General features: G+C 34.3%; 1 protein-coding gene across 8 annotated transcripts in view; it reads right to left on the bottom strand.

Annotated features, from left to right (window-relative positions):
• The window catches only part of PLCZ1 (phospholipase C zeta 1), a 45335-nt gene that overhangs the window by 10750 nt on the left and 10375 nt on the right, over window positions 1-24210 (bottom strand). For 4 of the 8 annotated variants that reach the window (XM_077170221.1, XM_077170219.1, XM_077170220.1 and 1 more), the window contains exons 4-11: window positions 23282-23513; window positions 19044-19245; window positions 13404-13548; window positions 9496-9645; window positions 6904-7167; window positions 6194-6350; window positions 3290-3406; window positions 1480-1652 (exon numbers count right to left, since the gene is read on the bottom strand). In XM_077170221.1, the coding sequence (XP_077026336.1) occupies window positions 1480-1652; window positions 3290-3406; window positions 6194-6350; window positions 6904-7167; window positions 9496-9645; window positions 13404-13548; window positions 19044-19245; window positions 23282-23513 (1440 nt within the window). The remainder of the gene's footprint in view (window positions 1-1479; window positions 1653-3289; window positions 3407-6193; window positions 6351-6903; window positions 7168-9495; window positions 9646-13403; window positions 13549-19043; window positions 19246-23281; window positions 23514-24210) is intronic. The other 4 variants (XM_077170224.1, XM_077170226.1, XM_077170223.1 and 1 more) reach the window with 4 other exon arrangements.

The raw sequence follows: 24210 nt of genomic DNA on the forward strand, positions 1-24210 counted from the left end.
TTTCCAAAGACTTAGCGACCTTTAAAAAAAGGAAATAAACAGAGGACTTAGGTTACGGACAATTTAGACAGAGCTTCTGAAAAGTCTCTACTACTGGAAACAATAAATTTCAGACAACTACTTTTGCTGTCAGTGAAATTAAATGAAGATGTAATAAAATATAAGATGATAGGTAAAAGAATAAAATAATAGCTGGGGATGGGTAATGGTGCTGGGAATGATATGAACAGGAATAAAAAGGTAGCAATATGAAATAATAATTGAGGGGGAAAAACTAATAATGAAGAGAAAAAAAATCAAATCTACCCAGAAATCAGTAAAAAATAAAATAAAATAAAATCAACAACAGAGCTTGAATCAGAAATGTAGAGAAAAAATGTAAAAAAAAAAACCCTCTCCCAAAATGCTATTATGTACCCCAGAAAAGTCCATGTTCTTAAATCCTCATTCAATATTGCTGGGTGGGACCTTTTTGATTGCTTCCATGGAGATGTGACCCATCCAATTGTTGGAGGTAACTTTTGATTAGATGGTGTCCATTGAGATGTGTCTCCACCCATTCAAGGTGGGGTTGCTTACTGGAGCCCTTTAAGAGAAAACCATTTTGGAAAAAAGCTAGAGAGCCACCAGAACTGAATGAGCCAACAAAACAGACAGAGCTCTGGGCAAGCTGTTGAAGAAGCTTTCTCTGGAGAGAAAGCTAGCAGACATAGCCATGTGCCTTTTCAGCTGAACGAGAAACCTTGAACATCATCAGCCTTCTTGAACCTCGTTATCTTTTCCTGGATGCCTTAGATTGGACATTTCTATAGCCTTGTTTTAATTTGGGCATTTTCACAGCCTTAGAACATGTAAACTTGCAATTTAATACATTCCCCTTTTTAAAAGCCAGTCCATTTCTGGTATATTGCATTCCAGCAGCTTTTGCAAACAAGAGCACAGAGGAAAAGTGATAAAGTAGACACAGAGGACAGCTACTGGTGAATAACACAGGGATATTTAAGGCTTCTGAATAAATAAAATGTACATTTGGAGACATGATGGGAAAAATTCTTGAACTGCAAAAGCTTAATTCTGGAACTTAATGAAAAATAAATAGCTCCCAGAATTTCCCGGTAAAATTTCTTAAAAGGGGAAAGGTGCTGTATACCCACAACATAATGATGAGACTGAATTTAGACTTCTCTATCATAGTATTAAATCTCTAAAGACAATGGAATAATATAAATAGACCTTTGAGAGAAACAGGTTTTAGCCTTATATTTCTATTCACAAGCATGTAATCATTCATGTAAGAAAACAGAAAGATATTTTCAGACATGGGAAAATGTTGAAATGCTACCAACCTACAGTAACTGAAAACATTAACAGAAATTTTAAAAGCATTAAAGGAAACCAATGGAACTCAAGATATTAACTTATAGTATCTAGCTTATATTATAAAAAAATTAAAAAAGAAAGAGATGTTATTTAACTTACCCGTATTGTAAGGGTAAATGGATTACTGTCTTTTGGTTTTTCATTTGGATTGAAGTTAGATTTATCATCCCTTAGGAATTGTGGTTTCAAAATATATCCAGAACCACCATTATCCAAAAATTTCCCAATTTGCAGGTCCATCGGCAGACCAGGGGTCTGGAAATTTAAGGCCACTGTGGAGAAAAATTATTTCAACATTTTCAGGAAATAGAGGGTAAAGTTAAAGAAAACATGCAGTTAAACAATTCACTGAAATATAATCATGGATTATACATCTTCAAATGCACTGAAAGCAAGCACCATTAGCCTAATAAGTATATGTTTTTTTTAACATTTTCCTCTCACCATGTCCATGTCAACATATGAATGTAAATTGTGTAATTTAATCCATAGATTAAATTGTTTGAGTAAAAATCAAATTGGCACACCATACAGATTACAGAATAGCAATGTACATATCAGGTGACATTCAAGAGCATATGAGAAATTTTTTAAATTAGTATATTAAATGCAGGAGCGAAAAACACTAACTATATCCAAACATTCAGGTCCGATGAGGTACCACTGTCACTTGAGAAGAAAGTGAAATAGGCAGAATATTGGTTACTAAAATGTAGAAATACCTCCATACTGGCTAATACATAGTCACTGCATTCGCTACCATCCCCTATACTGTCCCCTAAGCCCCAAACCCTCAGCTTTGGCTCCACACCACCGCTCTCCTCAAACCTATGGTCTTGTCACAATCCAGAAGCAAATGAGTTTGTGCAGTTTCAACCTGTGATGGACCCCAGAAAAGCCACATCCTATAATCTTCATTCAATATTGCTGGCTGGGAGCTTTGACACACCCAATTATGGGTATTAACTTTTGATTTGATGGAGAAGTGACTCCACCCATTCCAAGCGGGTCTGGATAACTTTACCAGAATCCTTTAAAAGAGGAAGCATTTGGAAAGAGTCCCTTTCAGAACCACGAGAAGCATGAAGCCACACAGCCAGAGACCTTTGGAGAAGAAGAAGGAAAACATCCTCGGGGGAGCTTCATGAAAGTAGAAGCTGGAGAGAAAGCCAGCAGACATTGCCATGTTCACCATGTGCCTTTCTGATTGAAAGAGAAACCCTGAACTTCATCAGCCTTTCTTGAGTGAAGATAAACTCTTATTAGTGCCTTAGACTGGACATTTCTATATACCTGCTCTAATTGGGACATTTTCTCAGCCTTAGAACTGCAAACTAGCAACTTATTAAATTCCCCCTTTTAAAAGCCATCCCATTTCTGGTGTTCTGCATTCCAGGCAGCTAGCAAACTAGACATAGTTAAAGCCTGGAATTTTCTAGTAGTGCCATTGCTATGCCAGCTGTCCAATTTGGAATTGAAGAATAGGAAGAATCTGATGAGCACGGTAGCAAAGCTACACAATCTTATTCACTTTTCAAGACAATGAATGAAGAAGCTGGTATAAAGTTTAAAGGGTAGAAATAACTTGATTTGGAGAGGTCTTATCAAATCTTTCAAGCAAGAGAGCTTGGTCTTCAATATCTTCATGCATCTATTTTGGTTTCCTTTTTCCTTTTGTCCACCCTACATGCCTACTAACCACTCATGAATTTAATCTCTACATCCCCAAACCTCACTTAGATTTACTCTCTCCAACCCATTTATGAATGACTTCAATTCTTGAAACCATCATTATTGCCTGGCCCCAGAGCATATAGGACCAAAAATCTTCATAAGAAATTCCAAGTCTATAAAAAAAATCTTATTTTATCTTACTTTGGCAAATAACTTGATATCTTATGTAACATACCCATTTGACAACCTAGGTTCCAAAATTCTTGAGGATTATAATTAGAAGAGTCCGTCCTTGTTGCCTTAGGATATATTCTGGTAATGAATTTCTTAGTGTGAACAATAAACTCGTGGGCTAAAAAAGTTATTAAAACATTGTGAAAGATTTCAAATAGACTACTATTTCCATATATTATATCATATACTTCTTTAACAGTTTCAATAATTTTGATGTGTATTTTCTTTCCAAAACTATTCACAATTAATGAAAATCATAAGAAATCCATGCTAAGTTTGATGGTATAATTCACTGCTATTGAAGTCACTAATAATTTTTATTATACATTTGTGTATAGTGATAATTCACTTGAGAATAAAATGGATTAGAAAATTTATATTTCTTTTTTCCACCTCCAAATTAGTTGACAAGAATATACCAAATTCCAAAATAAAGTGTATCCATTTTTGAAAAGCAAAACTAGCATCTTTTCCCAATTTTATCCATTTTACTTTGATTCTCACATTAGTATATAATCACATATAAGTCATATGAAGCTATATGATGCCAGTCAAATTAATCAAGTTGAACATTTCACAGATTCTTAGATAGAAAGGGATCTTACAGTTATCCAACTCAATTCCCAATCTGTCACCCCAGAAAGTTCCCCAAGAATTCAATTAATCTCTGTTTGAATCACTCTGCTCTAAAAGAACTTCATATCTCACAATACTTCTGATTATTTCAGGGGTCATCCTTACTGAGATAAGGTCTATGCATGTGTAGTATAAATACATATGTACATACACACCCACTTATAAGTCTATTTAAGCTTCTAAATAAATTCTTTATGTTTCTACTGATATGCTTTCTATTTAAATGACTCAAGATCCAAAACTTGCTCACATCCTTTACCATTGGTCACACCTTCACATTTCTGAACCGATGTTCTGACCTAGCCCTACATCACAAGCCTGTCCTAAGATAAAACACTCTGCATCTTGATTTTTCCCATGTACAAAGTGATAAACACAAATGATTTCTAAGGATTCTTAACATAATATGGCTTTACTTTAGAAATTAAATGTTTTGTTATTATAAATGCAGTTCATGCTCATTTTTGAAAAATGAAAACATCAAATAAGAAAAAAGAATTTAAATTCAATTTTAAAAATTGAATCATATTGTTTATTCCCTTACAGAAATTGCTAATATGAAAACCTCTCCACTTGAATAATATTCACCTACTACATTATTTTTAAATGACAAAAATTTCACACATATGAAAAATTCTGATTTTTCACTATTATAAACATAATGATGCCCACTGTGTTAACGATAATGACGAATATTCTTGCATCTAAACCACTGCCCACATCATTAATCATATATCTTACACTTTTGGTGTAAGAAAAAGCTCTATAGTCTTCCCAGAAGGGAATGATGCTACCTTATATGATTTTACTCAAAATTACACAATCCTCTTTCAAATTTTTTGAAGGTGCTTAATATGATCAAGATTGAAAGAAATATAATTGCAATTGCTATGCTGAGTGATTCTGTCCTCATGAAAATGAACTAAAACCATCCAATAGTTTGAAGGAACTGAAATCCGTAAAGCAGGTCATTCAAACTCTCTTGACCACATGCCAAACCAAGAAACACACTTACTATCGCAACCCAAAACACATACACACCCACACACTGGTTCATAAAACAATACTTACTATAACTACATAGAAGACCTTCTTTTCTACTCCCCTCTACTTCTTTTCTACTCTACTCTGTTTCACTCTACACAGTGGTCCAGACCTATTTAATTGATTTGTCACAACCCACAGTTAACAAAAATAAACCAAAAGAAGTCCTTAAAATATCCAGGGTCTAACAGGTAGTTGTGGAAGAGATGAATCAAAGTTTCTTTCAAAACCACTAAGCACTGGTGGCCAACCCAATGAAGTCAACCAACAAATATTAGAGATTGCATTTTCAAACAACCAACACCTTCTCTCATGTCAATTATAGGTGTCTATTTTCCTGCCATGGTGTTTTTACACAAGGAACATTTATGGTTGATTGCAATGTTTTGAGAACTATTGGGAGAGTCTCTGGCTGTTGAGTTCATTCATTGCCTGTTCCTTTTTGTGTTTGGGACCCACCATATGAGTCCAAGAAGGGAGTAGGGTCTGCTTCCCATTTTCTCTTCTAGACCTTGTTCCATCTTGGGCTCAACCAAGCAGAATAAGCCATTTCAGATTTAGAATCAGAAGACAGTGATGCAGAAACTAGATGCAGCAACAAAACGGCACCTCTAGAAATGTACAGTGTACACTTTGCTTTCTGAGGTGCTGAACTGGGTGCCATTTCCTCCCTCTCCATCACCTAGTACATATAGCTTCTATGCCTGATGAACTCTTAGATGACTATTGAATCCACAAAGTCCACCCCATCTCTACGGTCACTGCCATAAACCGTCCTCAACTCCTCCTAGCCTGAAGTCTCACCCTAATGTTACTTTCTAAGGTATCATTCAGGAATACACAGTGGATTGTGTGAATCCTTAGATTTCAGTCTTTCTACTGCATACCTTTGCTTCCAGGACAAGTACAAGTTCCTTGTACTTTGGTTGTGCCAACCGCTACAGCTTTGTCACTCATTGCTCTCCCATATAAACTGCTCACCACATATAGCTGCTCCAAAAGCACACGGGCATTCTCAATCAAAATTTCATGACTTAAAGAAGTTAACTAATGACTAAGTTCTACAAAATCATACTTAATGTACCCTGAGGCATATAACCCACTTTTTATTTAATGTTAAATAAGTTGAAATGTTCTGTCTACACAGTATCATTGAACAATCTCGACACCTTAACAGTGAATATAATTTGTTTAAAACTTTATTTTCTGAATCATAAGAATTTACCTCTCAGCTTTGAAAGTTTTCGAGCTCGTGTCTCCCCAATAGAATTATTTTCATTAAATTGCTGATACATCCTTGCATGTTGAAAGGTTCTGAACTTCTCAGATTTCGTATAAATGACAAGATCAGATAGGGCCAGAGCTATTTTTACCTTTGAGGTCTAAAAATACAATACAGTAATTTTGCATTTTTGCATAGATTTGTTTGAAAAATTCCTTTTCCAGTAAAGAAAATATCCTATCAAATCTATTATTCTAGACTGTTCATAATATTATCTTCTCACAAACTACTTGGATCAAGTCAATGCATCTATTTTTTATGATTATAGTATTTAATGTTAATATAATTATGCAGGATGATATGCCCAAAACACTGTAGGTTATAGAAATTGATTTTCTCCTACATCTCTTCCACAGATGTTATGTTGTTCACCTCTGTGTCTTTTGTACACTGCAGAATGCCTACCACATAGAGCACATATGAAATGTTTCTTGACCTTAAGAGAAAAAAGTTTAAAACAACAGAGGAAAAGAGATAAGTTTTTGAGTTTCTTTTCCACTTGTCAATTTTTCAAAGTAAACTTAAAATTGCAGACTAGAGCTTTTATAAAGAAGCAAAAGAGTTTTCTCTCCAAAATGTTGTAATTCTGAACCAGTACGACTTTTAGAAAATTCTTAAATCGCTTACAAGATTTTCACAAAACATCATCTCACCTTTTTCCTGAAAATTAATAATCTGCCTGCCTTTTTCATCTCCCCATCCTTTTCTTGAGTTTCTTTTATCAAAAAAACATCAGATGCAAAAGAATCTTTGAGTGCGTCAGAGTCTTTGGCTTCATCCTCCTCCTCTTCTGGTTCTGTCTCGTTGTCATCTTCACATTCCTCCACCTGACCATGCTTATCAGAGCCTCTCCTCTCACGGGTTTCCTTTAAGGTTCCTATTTTTTTGTTTTTAACTAATATTTTGAATTTTAATGCCTACAGAAACAATTTGATAGAGAGACACAATCACACACTTATGGATAAGTTTTCATTGTTATAGTCACTGTAAAGTGCTGCATCCTATTTTCAATTAGCCCTCAGTAGTTAAATATGGGAAATCCCCATTAGGATAAGGACATCTTTTTCCCATACCCCTTATTCATACCCTAATAGAAACCAGTGCTTTTATGTCCTTGTTCAAAATTAACTAAAAAATAAACCTACTTTGATTGGGACTTACTGTAGCTCCATTTCTTTTCTTTTTTTTAACATTCCTCAAATAGCCACTTTTCCAAAAATTTAAAATGCATGAAAAGTTATGCATATATATATGTTCAAAATGCTTTCCATGTTGTTGAAGCTGGAATTTTACAACTTCTGGTAGTAAATGTTTCAGGTCATCATTCCTTACCCAACATTAAAAGGTATTAAATGAGATCAGGTGTATAAAAGTGTCTCTCATAGTATCTGTCATCTAGTATAGATTAAATTTAAATTAAACATTTGTAAAGCCCCTCCAGTTTCAACTATATTACATCCAAGCATCATTAATTTGACATTCTCTCAATTGAAATGAGGAAGATGGCAAAATTGATCATCATTTCAAATCCAAAGCTTTCTGGATCCCTTCTTTCACTTAGAAACTCCTGCTCTTTCAAAAAAATTCATTATTTCAACAAATGTAATTATTAATTTGTTTGAAATCTGGATAATGAAGCAAAGTCCTTTTCTTCAAGGAGCATGGTTCCCTTCCCTTTTGACATCTTCAGATATCCATCCAACTTACTGCATCATCTCAAGCCTTCTTTCTTTTACCATGCCCCTAATATAACTTTTCAGTAGGGGATTTTTCAAGCTACAAGAATCAGAAGGACCATCTCGGGTGATTGTGGAAGGGACAGATTCCAGGCACCTACTTCAAAATTAGGGTATCAGAAACTTAAACTGTGGGCCTGCAGCTATGCTTCTTTAACAGGCCTCCAGGCAATAACTTTGCACACTTTTACGTCAATGAAAACTTTAATGAAAGCCAAATATATGAATGCTGAAAAAAAGTAGATGTGTTTATAATAGGAGAAGGTATTTATTCCCAGAAAGCTAAAAATTACTATAACATACTGAATTAGACCACAGCAATTAGATTTTATCTTTGATGGTATGTTTCCAGCATTATACACAAGTTTTTAATATTTTTTCTGTCACAGTTACATTTGTCTGTGAGCATTCCCATAGGTGATAGATTCAGTTTTTTAATTTATCCAATGATTTCCTTTTGTTTGGCTCAGTTATTTCATGAGCCCTACACTTCTTGTTACTAACGTCATAACACTTTCATTTTTACATTTTCCACCTACTTAAATGAAATAATGAGGAAAATATAAGTGAATATTGGAATGCTATGAAATATGCCTAACATATCAAAATGATGACCTGTCAAAATGGAACTATTGGTTGTTAGCCAATACTATCATGCAGAAGCTCAAATGTTCATTTATCACCTGATAAAATTTGGGGTAAGGAAAATGGGTCAGCAGTGGAAACTAAAGTCATAGAAGGAAGGCAGTGTAAAGAATTGGTGTTAACAGAAGAAAATATTTCAAGGAAAGGAAGGTAGTGTCCACAGTATTGATTGTTGCTGAAGGAGCAAGTCAGATGAAGACTGAAATAGACACATTAGGATTTAACAGTAGAAATGTTTTAGACAGACACAATGGGAGTGGGGCATGTGGAAGAGGAAGACTGACTGGATAAGTGAGCAAATGAGGAATTGCAAATATAGGCTGTGGGAGGGAAGAATAAAGAGGTAATTGGAGAGAAGAAATGAAATCCTGAGTGCAGGGGCAAAGGTATTTTTTAAAACCAAGTGTTTGAATATGTTCAAATCGAGATAGGAGTCAGTAGAGACAGAAACTGAAAAAAAGCAACAAAAAAAAGGGAACCTGCTACCCAACAGATGATAAATTGTGTATGGCCTCTAGTCTATTTATGGCTACATCTTTTGCCTCTTTCTTAGACTTTTGTGCAGAAAGCATGTTACATTCTTATGGCCTAATACTAATTGACTTTAAACTTTGGCACTCATGAGGCATGATACACAATAAAAATGTGGCTTTCTATACATATCTCCATATAGTCTCTTTTCTAAGATATATTCACCTAAATGCCCACAGGAACATTTCCTAAGCAGCACATTTCAAAGATACACCTTTAAAAACCATCAAAACTAAGCATTTTCTTTGATCTCTAACTCAGTTTCATGGGCCAGTATTATAGTGACATGCTTTTTGTTTTTTCTAAACCTGAACTTCTCAGACAAAATGTTACCTCTGGTGAAGGTAATGTGTCTGGAAAATCATCAAGCATATCAGAAAGCAGAGCATCTCCCAAAATAGTCTGCAAATGGTCTGCCATCACTTCTTGTTGGGAGGGGGAGCAGTGATTTTCTAAAGAGAGCACCACTGGGTAGTCAGATGTCTAAAAAATTAACCATTACTAAAGTTATTGATCAGAATTCTAAATAAGTTTAATGATATTAATATAAGCACTTAATTTTAAAACAATTCTAATGGTCAGCAGCTTTGCAAAATTGTTAAGTAGTCTTTAAACTGCAAAAACTTTTCAAATTTGACAAAACAGGACCATTAAATCTGTAGTAAAGGAAAATTATTACTATTTGCACTAGAGTTATAGGCAACATTGAAGCATCCAGTTTAAATAATTTATGCTATACCATGTAAAGGATAATGTAGATCCATCTAAAAAGTGGTAGATTTATATACACTGCTAAAGAAAGTTATTTATGATATAGTCTGATCGAGAAAAGCAAGTGGCCAAAGCGTAAGATTCTATATTTTTATTGTCTTAAAGTACATATGTATGTTTATTTAGATATTTTTAGACGTGAAGGAAGAAATCACACTAGTTAGCCAGGGTAAATTTTAATTTTACACTTTATAACTTCCACTTGTAAGTTCTACAATCAAAATTTATTGCTTTATAATTAGATACAGTGATAAGGATTTCCAGTTTTTTATAATAAAGGAGGGCTCTTAAAGTGAAGGTGACTCTTTACAAAGGTATTTTCTGCCTTTTGTCACTACTATAACTTCTAAATTTATCACAAAATAGAACGAAAACTTCTTTTGGGCTCTTCTTCAAAATTTTTTTCTTTGATTTGTTTTCATATGTAATTATCAGGACTCAAATTTTTCAATTTGTAAACTAACGAGGAAATTGCCTGCTATATTATCATAGCCCTCTAAACTAGAAAAATGATATTATGTCTTTTTTAAATGCATGACCATATTAATTTCCCATGGCTAATGTAACAAATTACCATAAACTTGATGGCTAAAAATAACATAAATTTATTTTCTCATAGTTCTGGACTCCAGAAGTCCTAAATCCATTTCACTGGGCTGAAATCAAGCCATCAGCAGGGCTGGGCTCCTGCCAGAAACTAGAGAAGAATCTGTTCCTTGCCTCTCCAGTTTCTGGTGACTGCCAACAGTCCTTGGTCTGTGGCTGCATTACTCCAACTCTGTCTCCATCTTCACAAGGCCTTCTCATCTCTGTATCAAATCACCCCATTCCCTCCCTCTTATAAGAATACATATGATGGTATCTTGAACCCACCCTAATAATCCAAAATAATCTCCCAATCTCGAAATCCTTGACTTAATCACATCTTTTCCCAAATTAGCTAACATTTGTGTGTTCCTGGGATTAGAACCTGATGTTTTGGGGGATCTTTATTGAGCCTACTATAATGATCTTCCCAACTTGTCACATACATATACATTTGACTCACTCTAATATCAGCAGATGTTTTTAATATGTATTATGTTTTCCCCAAAATAATAAGTGGTTTTGAGAGTGGGCAAAGTGATGGCATACCTAGCAGGTGGATTTCTTGATTAGACCCTGATTTCACTCTTTAGGAAGGGCTCATTTTTTTGTCTTCTGCAGTCCTTGACTCCACCCTCTGGAAGGTCCTCTTATCCATTATCCTCCTTGGACATATCTAAAGCATTGAGGAGATTGCCTTCCTTAAGGTCAAGAAATTTTGAAGCCCACTTCTTAACCAAGGATTGTTTTAAGTCCCATCCAAGAGTCAGGCTTATGGTTTGTTTGATATTGTAATTCCTTCAAAAACTTGGCATATTTCTTATATATTTGTTTCCAGTAAGTTGTATGTGTCAATAACTATACTCAAAGTTCTTTCCTAGACATAGTTCTCAAATCTATGTTATTTCACTGCTCCTCATCTCCATGCCTCTCTTTCCCAAATTAATAAGAACTATCATGAGTTCAATCTGATATCTGCAACAAAACTTGAGTTCCCATGTTCATTTGAGGGGCTTCATTGAGTCTTTGTTGTGTGAAGCCTGTTTTATCTTATGTCTTATGCTTTGAGACTTAGAAGCTGTAGGCATTTCTATTCCTGCAAAGTCTGTATTTTTAGACTGTCTCTATCTCCTTTTATTTCCTGAGTTACCTAATCTGCGTTAGCTATGTAAATGTTTGGAATAAGTATATTTCAGATAAAAGGAATAGCAAGTAGAAAGGTCTTGAGATGTGTCAAAGAGTTAGGAGGCCAGAATAGCCAAGCGTACAAAGGAGAGAGAAGTAAGAGATGCCAGAGAGGTAACAGGAAGCCTGATTATCTAGGGCCTTGTAAATCACAGGATGGATTTTAGCTTTTTTTTTAGTGGAATAGCAAGACATTGAAGGCTTTAAGAAAGAGAATGACATGAGCCAACTTACCAAAATGTTATTCTTTTGCTATGTTAGATGAGGCTTGCAGGGGAATAAGGGGAGAAATGGGAGCATCAGGTAAGAGTCCATTTGAGATCATCAGAGTGAGAAGTGGTGGTGGTAGACCAGGACGCCAGCAGTGGAATGAGAAGAGGGGTTAAATTCAAGACCAGTTGTGAAGGTAGAGCCAACAGAACTTTCTGAAGGACCAACTGTGGAATTATGAAAGTGGCAGGGGAAGATTTAAAACTGACAACAATAATTTTAGCCTGAGCACATGGACCTTGCCATTAACAGAGATGCCGAAGATTGCAGGAAGAGCAGGTTTGGGAGAAAGAGGAACATTTGGAGCCTAACTTTAAGCATGTTAGGTTGACTATGCTTATTAAATATCTAAGTGGAAATGCACAATAGGTAACTGTACTGATTGGTGTTGAGTTGAGAACTTGGGGCAGAGATATAAATTTAGAAATCATCAGAAATTAAATACTTAAAAGAATCAATACATAATTGATAGACTATTTCACACTTAATATTTATACTTTGTGAATATTTAGTATTTTATACTCCATTTATAACATGAAAAAGAGAAATTTATTGATTTGAATTTATGATTTTAAGTTTATGTTTACAAATTATGTAATGTATTGAAACACTAGGAGAATATTAAGCTCATATTCATAAGTTTAGTTTATTAGAGGTACATTGTTTAAGAACTCAAATTTGCATAAGAGAGACAAATGAAGTACTTACAAAAAAATAAATATATTAAATTTACAAAAAACAATTTATAATGTCTAAAGGTGCTTCATTTTGTAAATGAAACTAAACATTATTCAAAGGCCTCTTAACATTTAGTGAATGCTAAAACCTGTTCAATTTATAAAATAGGATTTACAGGGTGAATTTAGATGCCCCAGGAAGAGGTATATCTTTGAATCCATAACTTTAAAAAGTTTAATAATAATTTTAAAATAGAAAGGTAACTTCTGAGCATTCTTTGCTGTGGCATAATAGCTGCTGTCATAGTCACAGAAAATGTCAACATTTTATGCCTTGAAAGTGAAATAGGTAAATAGTGGTAAACTATTTATTATTATTTATACACAGTATTTATTAAATGTTTTATCATAATGTATGGAAAGAAATATATTCTACACTGTGACACAGTAAACACACACACACACATATCACATATATGTATATGTGTATTTATATACATACATATATATAAATATACACAAACAAAAGTTTCCATTAAACAATATATACCTTCACTACGTGAGATTAACTTTGATCAGTCGTCCCTTAACTACATACCACTTTGATTTCATTCCCTACTGAGAGGTCATAATTCAAAAACTGAAATATCACTGCTCCAAACTGAAGCCAGGCATTATAGGATTTTAATAAAGCAGGTAAATTATAATTGATTCCACATAAATTACTACAATTTAACAAAGACAGGCACATACCATGAATGCATATTTGTGTATCACTTGGATAACAGTTTTAAATGAAATCTTGCTGGTAAGCGTATAGCCATGATATACAACAGGCTCGTTTTGGGCTCCATCCCAGCAGTCAATTTCCAGACAACGGCATCCTTTCACAAGGGCACTATCAAAATTTAAACAAAGTAAAGTGTCACTCCTAGATCATTAAAAATGGATACCATAGTGTCAAAATATTCCAAAGACTATGATTATGTAATAAATACATAAATGAGTCCATGATAAAGACAAAATTTGAATCTCGAGAAATTTACAACATAAAGAAGGAAGAAGGGAGGAAGGAAGGGCAGACCACTTGTGAATTCCAAAACTGTGCCTACTCCTTTCTAATCAAATGCTCTGTTCTTTATTGCTCTCCAATCAAGACTTGGCTTACAGGCAAGCAAAGAAGATGTAGACCTCCAAGTTGGAGTTTGGGAAACATCCCTACTCCCCACCCAAACTCTTTTGCTTATGGTGGTGTCTCTGTTGTTAAATGCAATACTACTGAAATGAGATAACACTCAAAGCCTTCTCAGAATAATGAAATATCTTAATAAAATTTTATCTGATTCTTTCCTCTTATCAGGTTTGATGAATGAAGTATGAGATGGGAAGGGGAGGGAAGAAAATAAAACAGAAAACATCATAACACTTGTTCCATGGAGAAAATGTTGGATGGAGGAAGTAGAAGCTGTATAAAGAATCTGATGGCTCAGGAAACATGCTATCTTAACCATTTCTATATAAGGCCATCTCTAATTCTAATCCAAATAAGAGCTAAGGAAAATAAAGATTTGTACAAAAGCAGCCTGAATACCTGCCTATCTATATCTGTTGATTCATAATTTTACTAGGAGAAAAGTTTGAAGTGGCTGCCTTGGAATGCATTAAGTTCACATCCTTATCAGTACTGTGGAAAATATACTTTCTAGTTCTGCAAATATCTAAGACTGGATTCGATTTTTCCACCTTTCAAATAAATCTTGGGTTCTTGACCAAGATATAAATTCTAATGCAGGCCCAGAAATTGGTATACCCACCAATTTTAGTTGAATTTATTTTTCTTATGGCAAAAGTGCTGTGTAGATTTTTGTTAACACATAAACTTGCATTACTTAAACTGCGTCATTTGCAGCTGATTGCATTCAAATTTTTTTTACTGACTTCATAACAATTAATATACACAAATAAAGATACCTCAAAACCTTCATCAAAGACCCAGAGCAAGTCATTGTATGCCATCATAAAATAGGTTATTTTTTGCCACAAAATACCAAAATTTGTTGATGGCTAGAAAGGGTTTTAGTGATTCATGTAAAGGCATATGTGGGCATAAGATGAATGTTTGATTTCATATATAATGTGTATGTGTGTGTATATGTATTTCATACACACACACAGTTGTTGTGTTGAACTGAGCACAGCTTTCTTCTTATTTTATTTTCTGTGTGAGCACAGCCTAACATGAAGCTAATGTGTGCCCATTGCAGTTCCAATACCCACAAGATGGCACGATGTTTAGTATCATGGACTCTGAATCCTGCAATATCGAGTTCTTCCATATGCTCTAAGTTCTGTAACAGCAGGAACTGAAACTTAAGTCTCATAAAAAATTTCACTTTTAGTTTATTCTCAATGAATATCATGTTTATATTAGAAAAAGAAATATGAGAATTATATGGTTGTAAGAAGAAAAGTGGAAGGCAGACAGAGGTGATCATACTAAAATTCAACCTTGCAAGGGATAGAACGGAATCAAAAGGAGGTGATCTTTAAGCGCCAGGATCTTAGAATTGATCTGCATATATAAAGAAGGAGGGGAGAGAAGTCCCTTACCATCCACAGAGATATATACCCATAGAAAACCAAGTTAAGCACTTGTTTTCCAAGAGGTATGGTATTTAGTGGGGCAATTTTGCCTTCCAGAAAACATTTGGCTATGTCTGGAGACGTTTTTGGTTGCCCCAACTGCAGAGAGGTAGGTGTCCAGTAGGGAGAGGCCAGAGGTGCTGCTAAACATCTGTGCAGAGAGCCCCCACAACAACTGCAAAAAATCAATTGATTCAACATGTCAGGAGTTTGAGAAACCCTGCCCTAGGCCACGCAACCAGAAGACAGGAGTAGAGTCCCAGTATCAAGCATTTGATACATAGTTAGTAGCTCATCCAAACAGAAGCACAGAAGTTCAAAATGGACCATAAAAGCAAATGGAGCTCTTGGTTCCAGTTTTTCTTTCGGGATTATACTTAGTCAACTCTCTAGGAAGTTAGCTAAAGCGCAATTTAGGCAAGAGTATAGCTGAGAAAAGGTAAAGTAATTAAGACAGCAAGTCAAGGTTCTGAATTCAGAATATATGGGAAAAATATAGATGAAAAGTGGAAGGAATCTGATAGGACATTACAGGAGAAAGGAGTTGATGAACCTTGGAAATTTCACCGAGACAATATGAAAGTATAAAATTGATTATTTATCAATTGATTCTTCTTTCAGATTTGTTATTTTGTTACATGCACACTGTTTTACTCAGGTATTGTAGCCGTGTAGTGTAATATAAAACCTGAGAGCTTTGCTAGTCCATTTGTTCTTGTGTGGGAGAAGGGACACTCTTCTAAAGAAATCCTGTCTGGCCCATAAATATTCCCAGGGGTAATAAGCTGGTCACCTTATTTAGACACAAGTCCTAAATATGGCTGTTTATATAGATTCTAAATGAATGTATTTCTCAGATGGTGGATTAATTGATTTACTTAGATTTTAAATTGGATAAGATTCAGTTTATTTATAACGCTTGTCAATTGCCATGAAAGGATATTTGCTTTGCCCTACTATTAGTGGATTGTCAGAGTATATTGCCTTGCCCTTATCATTAATATAGAATATTGGTACTCTAAAGTGCTACCAAAGAATAACCTTGAACCAACTACTAGAAATAAAAAAGAAAGAAAATGTTATAAAAAACTTGGTTATGAAATAAAACTTTTCCTAAAAGACAACCTAAATAGTACTGATTCTTGCCACTTCTGTAGATAATTTTAATTTTTTTCTTAGATGGAGCCAAACTTTACAAAACTGCATTTTCAGACTACGTAGTTTATTTCCCAACAAAAATGTTTAGAGTAAATTGCACAGCGTCATTATGCCAACCTCTATACCCAGAGGTGCTCAAGAGACAGCTGTGTCTTCGCTACAGGTGTTGTCGAGACCACTCTCCATAATTTTACACTGAGTTCCCTTTTGAGAAATGAATAGGGAAAATTTCTCTCCTATTCAGTAAAAAATGTTCCACTTCTGAGCAACTGTTTTTTTGTGGGGGGTTTTTTAATGATCATCACAAATTTTATAACTAATCCTATTTCTCTCTTGGCTTTGGCTGAAAGAAAGCTTAGGGGTGAATTTCTGGCCCCATCCTAGAAACTCTGTAGGACTTTGCGGTATGAAATCCTTACTATACATTTAATTTCATCTATTTATCATTAAAATCTTCCTCAAATTCTTCTTATAAACTATCAATGAATAGAATATTGTTTTTATTATTACTTTTCTTTAAATTCTGATTGTTACATTGTTTTTTTCTGGTTGAAGTTGAATTTTACCTGGCAATAAACTAGAGGGAATTTTCATGAATTAAAAGGCTTAATCTTATGTGGCAGGTAATATTAGTTTTCTTCTTTTAAAGATGAGAAAGTCACGACACAAAGAGTTTATATCTGCTATATAACCAACAAGTGAGGGAAAAGGGTTGAAAGGTGAGTGCCAAAAACCAAGTTTTATTTTGAAAGACTTGCACTCTAAGATTTCTTCTTCTTCAGGTTGGTTAAAGAAACAGGGGAATAAATGCCATTATATTTCAATATAAATTTGCAGCTGGGTGGAGCACTTCAAATTTAGAATTAATTTTCTATACTTATAAATAGCTCTGTTTTAAATTTATTTTCTCTCTTTAAAAAAATTAAGATAATAAATATGAACGGAAATTTGTACAATTAAATGATGACTATAATTTAGACTCACTTTATAGAATTCTAAATGGATACACTTCTGAGTTATGGATTTATTATTAACTTAGATTTTAATGGAGAAGTAGCAAAGTTTATACATAATGTTATTATCATGAGATGATAGGATATTTTTTCTTTTTATAGTTTCTCCTCAAGTAATATCAGGACATGTGGCTCTATATATCACCTATATGCCGATGAGTTCCAGTTCTATTTTTCTTTTTTCTAGGTATTTCTTCTGAATCCCAGACACATGTACCCAATTGACTATATGGCCTAGCCCTTTGATAGCTAACTGATATCTCAAGCTTAACATGGGAAACACAGAACTGTCCACAGATGCTCACACCCTGCAATGTTCTCCTCTCCTAGGTGTCACCATTCAGTCAATGGTTTCAATGTACATTTGATTATCAAGCCAAAAATCTTGATTCCTCTTTTTTCCCTACATCTCTCATCAAATCAGTAAAAAGCCTTTTTGGCTCTACCTTGTCAAAATATCCCAAATTCAACTACCTATCATCGTTTTGAATGCTGTCTCATAAATCAAGTCACCATCATCACCTGAACTACTACAGCATCTTCCCAAGTCATCTTCTACCTCCACTCTTGTCCCATCAGTCTTTCCTCCACAGCAAAGAGTAAATGAATTTATGACACTATCCTAAGGAAAATCTATCCAGTGTTTCCCAAGGGAACTAGAGTAAAATTCAGTCTCCTTTCATGGTCCATAAGACTGTTATAAACTGAACATACCCATCTCTGCAAACTCATCTCCCTTCACCCTCAATGTATCTGTTTCCCATCACATTTGCTGTATATCTCTTATATGAACCTTCCTCTTAGTATGTCCTTCCTACCAGACCTTTCTAAGGCTTCCTTCCAAGAAAGCTTTTTCCTGACTCTTTGATGAAAGTAGCATTCTCTACCCCAAACACTTTCAATAGCATTACTCTAGTTTATTTTCTCCTTATGGTTCATAAGTCCCTGAAAATATTTTTTTCTTTATTCTCTGTCTAGTCTCAAGAACTCATAGCAAATGAGGGTAACAGCTTTGCTAATCTTGTTCACCACTGTATCCTAACACTAACTAAACTGAAGCTCAGTAATACTGGCATGATATATAGTGGAATGTAAAATTGGTGATACAGGCATCAACTAATTTTAATCTACATAGATTATTTTGACATTCATATCTATAAATCATTATTTGTAAGTGCCAAATCACATAATTTACTATATTTTTATGCATTGGCTTTACTCATAGCATTGGGCCCAGGATGCCTGGGAATTAATTTTAACCATATTTGTTGAAGTCCAGGATTTTCCAATATCCTGTAAAAAGTATCCAAATTATTTAAGAAGCTTCAGAGAAGCCATAGCCAGAGAGAGGAGTTCAACAGGCAGGTTTGGAAAGATTGTGTATGATACTAATACATAGAATAGATTATATTGCCACTTCATCCAAAGATTGGATGCCCAAGATATGCACAAACCAAAATCTAGCTTCCCTGTATGTTTGGGTAAGCTCTTACTGTCTACTCCTGTTTATTGAGGTGGACATGACCAGGAGTTTCCAAATATTTTAAAGTATAAATATATTTTTAAAAAATTTTAATACCTTACATATCCCCAAAGGTCACTTCGTCCCAATAATTGATCAGATATCAAATATGTATTATGTGAACTTGAAATAAAATAATCATTTAATGGATGAGTCATGTCTTGATAAACTTTTGTACATTCCTTTTTAAATAGTAAACACTCAGATGAATCCATGTATCTTGTAAAACCTTCAAATGACATCTTGCGTTCCTTCCTCACTATAAAAAAATAAGTAAAAAGGATACAGAAATACCATTAGTAGTATAAAAATTGCATCCCACTTATAAACTTTTTCAGTAGCAGATTGTTTCTAAAATGTTTATTTAGAATTAACATTAATACTATTTCTAACTTTTCTTTGGAAAACAGATTTTTCTAGTGGATACTCAGTTCTTCCATACCAACATTCAAATAAAAAATGTATCATATAGTTATCTCTTTTTTAGAGTTTTAAAAACACTTACGAGAAAAGTACATAAAACACAGATCAATGAATTTGTACAAACTAAACACCTGGGTAATCAGCACCCAAATCAAGACAGAACATCAGAGCCCTGCAGAAGCCGACCTCCTGCTGATTCTCCAGTCACACCTCCACCCCCACCCCAAGTGTATCCACTCATCTGGGTTTCAACAGTATAGATGGGTTTTTTCTGGGTTTTGTACTGTATATGAAAGGATTCATACCACATACACTCTTTGTGCCTGATTTCTTGTGCTCAACATTATATTTCTAAGATTCATTCCTGATCTTGTATTGTTCATTCCACTGCCATATAGTTTACCATTGCCTAAGCATACCACCACGTATTTATCCACTCTATTAGTGATGAGCATTTAGATAATTTCCAGCTTGAGGCCAGTACAAACAATACTGCTATAAACAACCAGTACATGTCTTTAAATGCAAATATGTACACATATCTTTTGGGTGAATGCCTAGGAATGGAGTTGCTGAGTCATTTGCAAATGTTCAGCTTTAGTAAAATTATCTCTGAATTTTCTTATTTAGTATAATATGTACGAAAGTACATATCGATTTAAATAGACCCTGGCTCTGAAATCAGACCACCTGGGTTCAAATCCGTTTACTTGTGTGGCCGTGAACATGTTAGCTAACCTTTCCTCTATGATAAGGGGATAATCAGATCGCCTATCTGTGTGTTGTGAGGATTAAATGAGATTATCCAAGAAAATTGGTTATCATCCTAGCACTTTATAAATGTTAATTGCTATTATTATTGTTGCCCATGATACTGATAATTCAGTTTAGCTCAAAAGAAAAGCTTGCGTGAATATTCACTTTAGAGAGTGATTCTTGACAAGGAATTTTACTTCCGGAAATGGGTAGAGATTCAGGCAAAGATTGAGACACAACAGTGCTCACACTAGCATTATTCATAAAAGGAAAATAAACAGGGGTAGGAAACAAATTAAAGCTCAAAAATATGATGCAATTCAGAAAAAAATACAGCGGCATATGTAAATGTTTATAACATCATAAAAGTTAAAAAGTCAGCATTCAATATGCTATTACACTTTTGGTTTAAAAAATAAAAGCTAGAAGGAAACATATAAAGTGTTTAGCAGCACACAAACCTTCTATTTCAAAGCTATGTAAATTTAGGAATATGGGAGTTTTTGGGACAAATGCATCATGTATTGTAACAGTAATGATTTGTATAAGTTTGTTCTTTGTCCCTGTGCATTTAGCAGTGGTTGTTTATAGTCCTTTCAAGCCATTCGGTAATTAAGTGAACATCTTTGGTAATAGAATAGAAAGTAAAGTCATCTTGTGCCCTTAGGAACTACCCGATTGTGATGAGGATTAATCTCATTTGGTAACGGATTTTTAAAAACCTTACTTAGTATACATAAGAAACACTAATGTGGGATGAGATTGAGAAGCTTGGCAGCATTTAGTATTATAAACGCATAATACAAATTGACCTTAGTAAGGCTCTAAAGTGATCAATAATGATGTAAATAAAACACAAGGTCTTGGCTAGGTATGAGAGTATCTGAGGCAGGTGAAGCCTTGAAAAATGAAATGGATGAACAGTGTACTATTTTAGCCAAAATGCAAACACGATTCCAAGATACCACTGTCACCATCCTAATATCCCTTTGATTCCTAATATACCTCCTGCAGGTGACATTACAAAGTGCTACTTATTTAGTAATATTCACTAGATTAATGCTACTTAAAGTGCTCATCTGTGAACTGGTTGCTTCGTGTCTGCAATGAGACAAAGAGCTTGACCCAGACATAAATCAATTCACTATGTCTTTAGAGAAAAGTCTTACTGTGAAAAAAAAAAAAAAAGCTGAACTCATCAAGAGTGCTTAGTGACACAGTTGCTAAGCTCATATTCTATTGCAAACCTGCACAAGTTTAATGGTGTGCAGACCAAATTTTGAGTAGCCCTACACTCAGTTCTATGATTACTATGCTTAAAACCCTCCTAAGTCTTTACGTGGCACTTAGTCATAAAGTCAAAATTCTAATTATGGCCTACAAGACCCTTTATAATTTGACTCCTGCCTACCTCTCCAAGCTCATTCCCTCTTATCCCCCAAGTTCTAGCCACAATGTCTTCCTCGTCTGCTTGAATTCTCCAACTCAAGGTCATCACTTCTAGCACTTCCCCCATTTTGTCCCATTTAGGTCAAAACTCAAATGTCACATCCTCAGAGAAGATTCTCTTGAACGCTCAACCCGATTTCCAGGTCTTTCAACCTATCATCTTTCAGGCTCTTTTTTTTTTTTTTAAGTAAACGCTAAGCAGCACTTAGCACTATTTGAACTTATACTTTCATGTATTCAATTAATTACTGTCAATCCTTCTCTAACACCCATCAAGAAAACCTGGTCTGCAACCCTTAAGAGAGAGCTGGAATGATCAAAGGCGAGGGTGGAATTCTACATAGAAGATAGGACTTAACAAATGAATATGAATGCTGAATCATTAAATTGATATCTCTTTTAATCTCCAGAATTTTAGAGCAGCTAGAAGCAAAAGCCTAAAATTGTGAAATTATAACACATGTCAAAGTCTGAAATATGTTCTTCAACTAATTGTGCTGTGCTTTGAAATGTATAACTCTTTGTATATACGTTATTTTTCACAAAAAAGGGGAAAAAAGTCAATTGGGATGATAAAAAAATATTTAAGCCCTCTAGCCTCCCATATTCTGAAGCAGCTAGAAGGAAAAATATGAGAGGATTGTATGGTAGCCCATGACAAACTCTGGGATCTGTCCTGTAACCACTTGTGGAAGAGTGCTTTGAAAACTATTGCTTTTTTCTTTGCTTTGTATATATGTTATACTATACAATAAAAAAATTTTAAAAAAAAGAAAAAAAAACCTGATTTGCCTTTTTCTCCACTATATCCTCAGCCCCTAGAACAGTACTTGATTGCCACAAGTAAATATTTGAGTGAATTACAAATATTCAGTTAAATGAAGGAATAAATTTGATGTTAGAACTCATATGATCACATGTTAAACACAAGCAGCTGTTACTAATTATCAAATGCAAAATTTGGACTTTCATACTCTACTTGTTAAATTAATACTTTGAGCTATCCATTAGCTAATTTTGGTGGGGTTAAACATTGTGCTTTAACAGTGTTTTGGGACAGTTATATAATTATTTTATTTTATTATGTCTTTATTATTATATTTTAAATGAGAAGAAATGAAAAAAATTAAAGTAAAAAAACGGGATAGAGTTCAAAATTGTATGGCAGAGCATTAGCCTAAATGGTTATTCAAATATAAACCAAATGACTGCATGTTCAAAAATGAAGGAAAAGCAAAAATTTAAAACATTTTAGCTGTCTAAATGATTTGTCTAAAAAGTGAGGTGAATTTAGTGATATTGTAATATTTATTCTAAGAATTGTTCTCATGTAGTGTAATTTTCAAACATATTTTCAATAATGCATAAAGACTGCAGACTGCCTATAACTCAGTTTCTTTTTCATGAGATCAAGACACATTTTTCCTTTTAAAAGTACATGTGACTGCATCCTTCTCTTATTTTCAATGCCTATGACTTTCTAAAATTTAAAGAATGTGAAATTACATTTTGTGAATACAAAAAAATTTAACCTGCCAATATTTTATGTTTTCCAGAAGAAATCCGATCCATCACCAAAGTTCAATTTGATAACCTTAATTCATAAAAAAAATAATACTTTGCTTTGCAGGTAAATATTCAGATAAAACTTTGAAATGCAAGCATACCTTCTTCAATGGGCTCATATTTTTTAATGATTTCATAAGCAAAATTTGTACTCATCTCAATTGCATACTGTTCTTGCTTCAGAAAGTCAATCAGATTGTTCTCAGAAAGAATTTTCCGGTTCGAAGAATATGCGCTGAAAATCTCAAAAACTTCTTCTCTGTGGGCAATAATTCGATAAATTGCTCTAAATTCTTCTATGGTGATTCTTCCTTGCTTCAGCCTGTCATTATCCTACTAAAAAAAAATGACTGGTGGCTCACATTGTAAGTATGAAAAATACGTAAAATTACAAAGTTAGAGTATTCAAGTAATATATAAAGAAAATTATACTTGAAAGCAGCTGAAACATATCGAATCTTTACTTGAGATAAAATACATAAAACCATGTGAAGGGGTCTCTAAGTCAGGAAAAGGGTTAATAGATCAACATCCATTACAACCAGTGGCCATAGTGGAAGTGGAAGGGGTGTAGGAGAAAATAAGAATTCTAGGTTGTGTTTTCATTGCATGTTTCATTTTTGTATCCATTCTACTTCTCTTCCTTCTTAAAACCATGCCAAGTAGGGTGCAATCCCAGGACAATGGCATAATCCCATGCCACCAATGTAAAGCCTAAACCACAAAAATCAAAGTGAATCAGGGACATTAAAGATCACTGTAAAAGGCAGAAGCTGAATGTTTATGGATTACCTGGAGAAAGTGGGATCTGAGTTATTGAAGGATTTGGGGCAGGGACAAAAAAATTTTAAAAATTAAAAAGATGGGTTCCAATAAGAATGATTGGATTCGTCTGGCTGCAGTAAAATTTCATGTTTGAGCTTTATGATGTATGAGAGTACACAGTAGGCTAAACCAATTATTAAAAATAACAGAACCACTATATGGTTCTAAGGGGGAAAATGATTAGCAAAAGCAGAAGCTTAGTGTG

Source organism: Tamandua tetradactyla, chromosome 7 (assembly GCF_023851605.1).
Source record: "Tamandua tetradactyla isolate mTamTet1 chromosome 7, mTamTet1.pri, whole genome shotgun sequence".
NCBI lineage: Eukaryota > Metazoa > Chordata > Mammalia > Pilosa > Myrmecophagidae > Tamandua > Tamandua tetradactyla.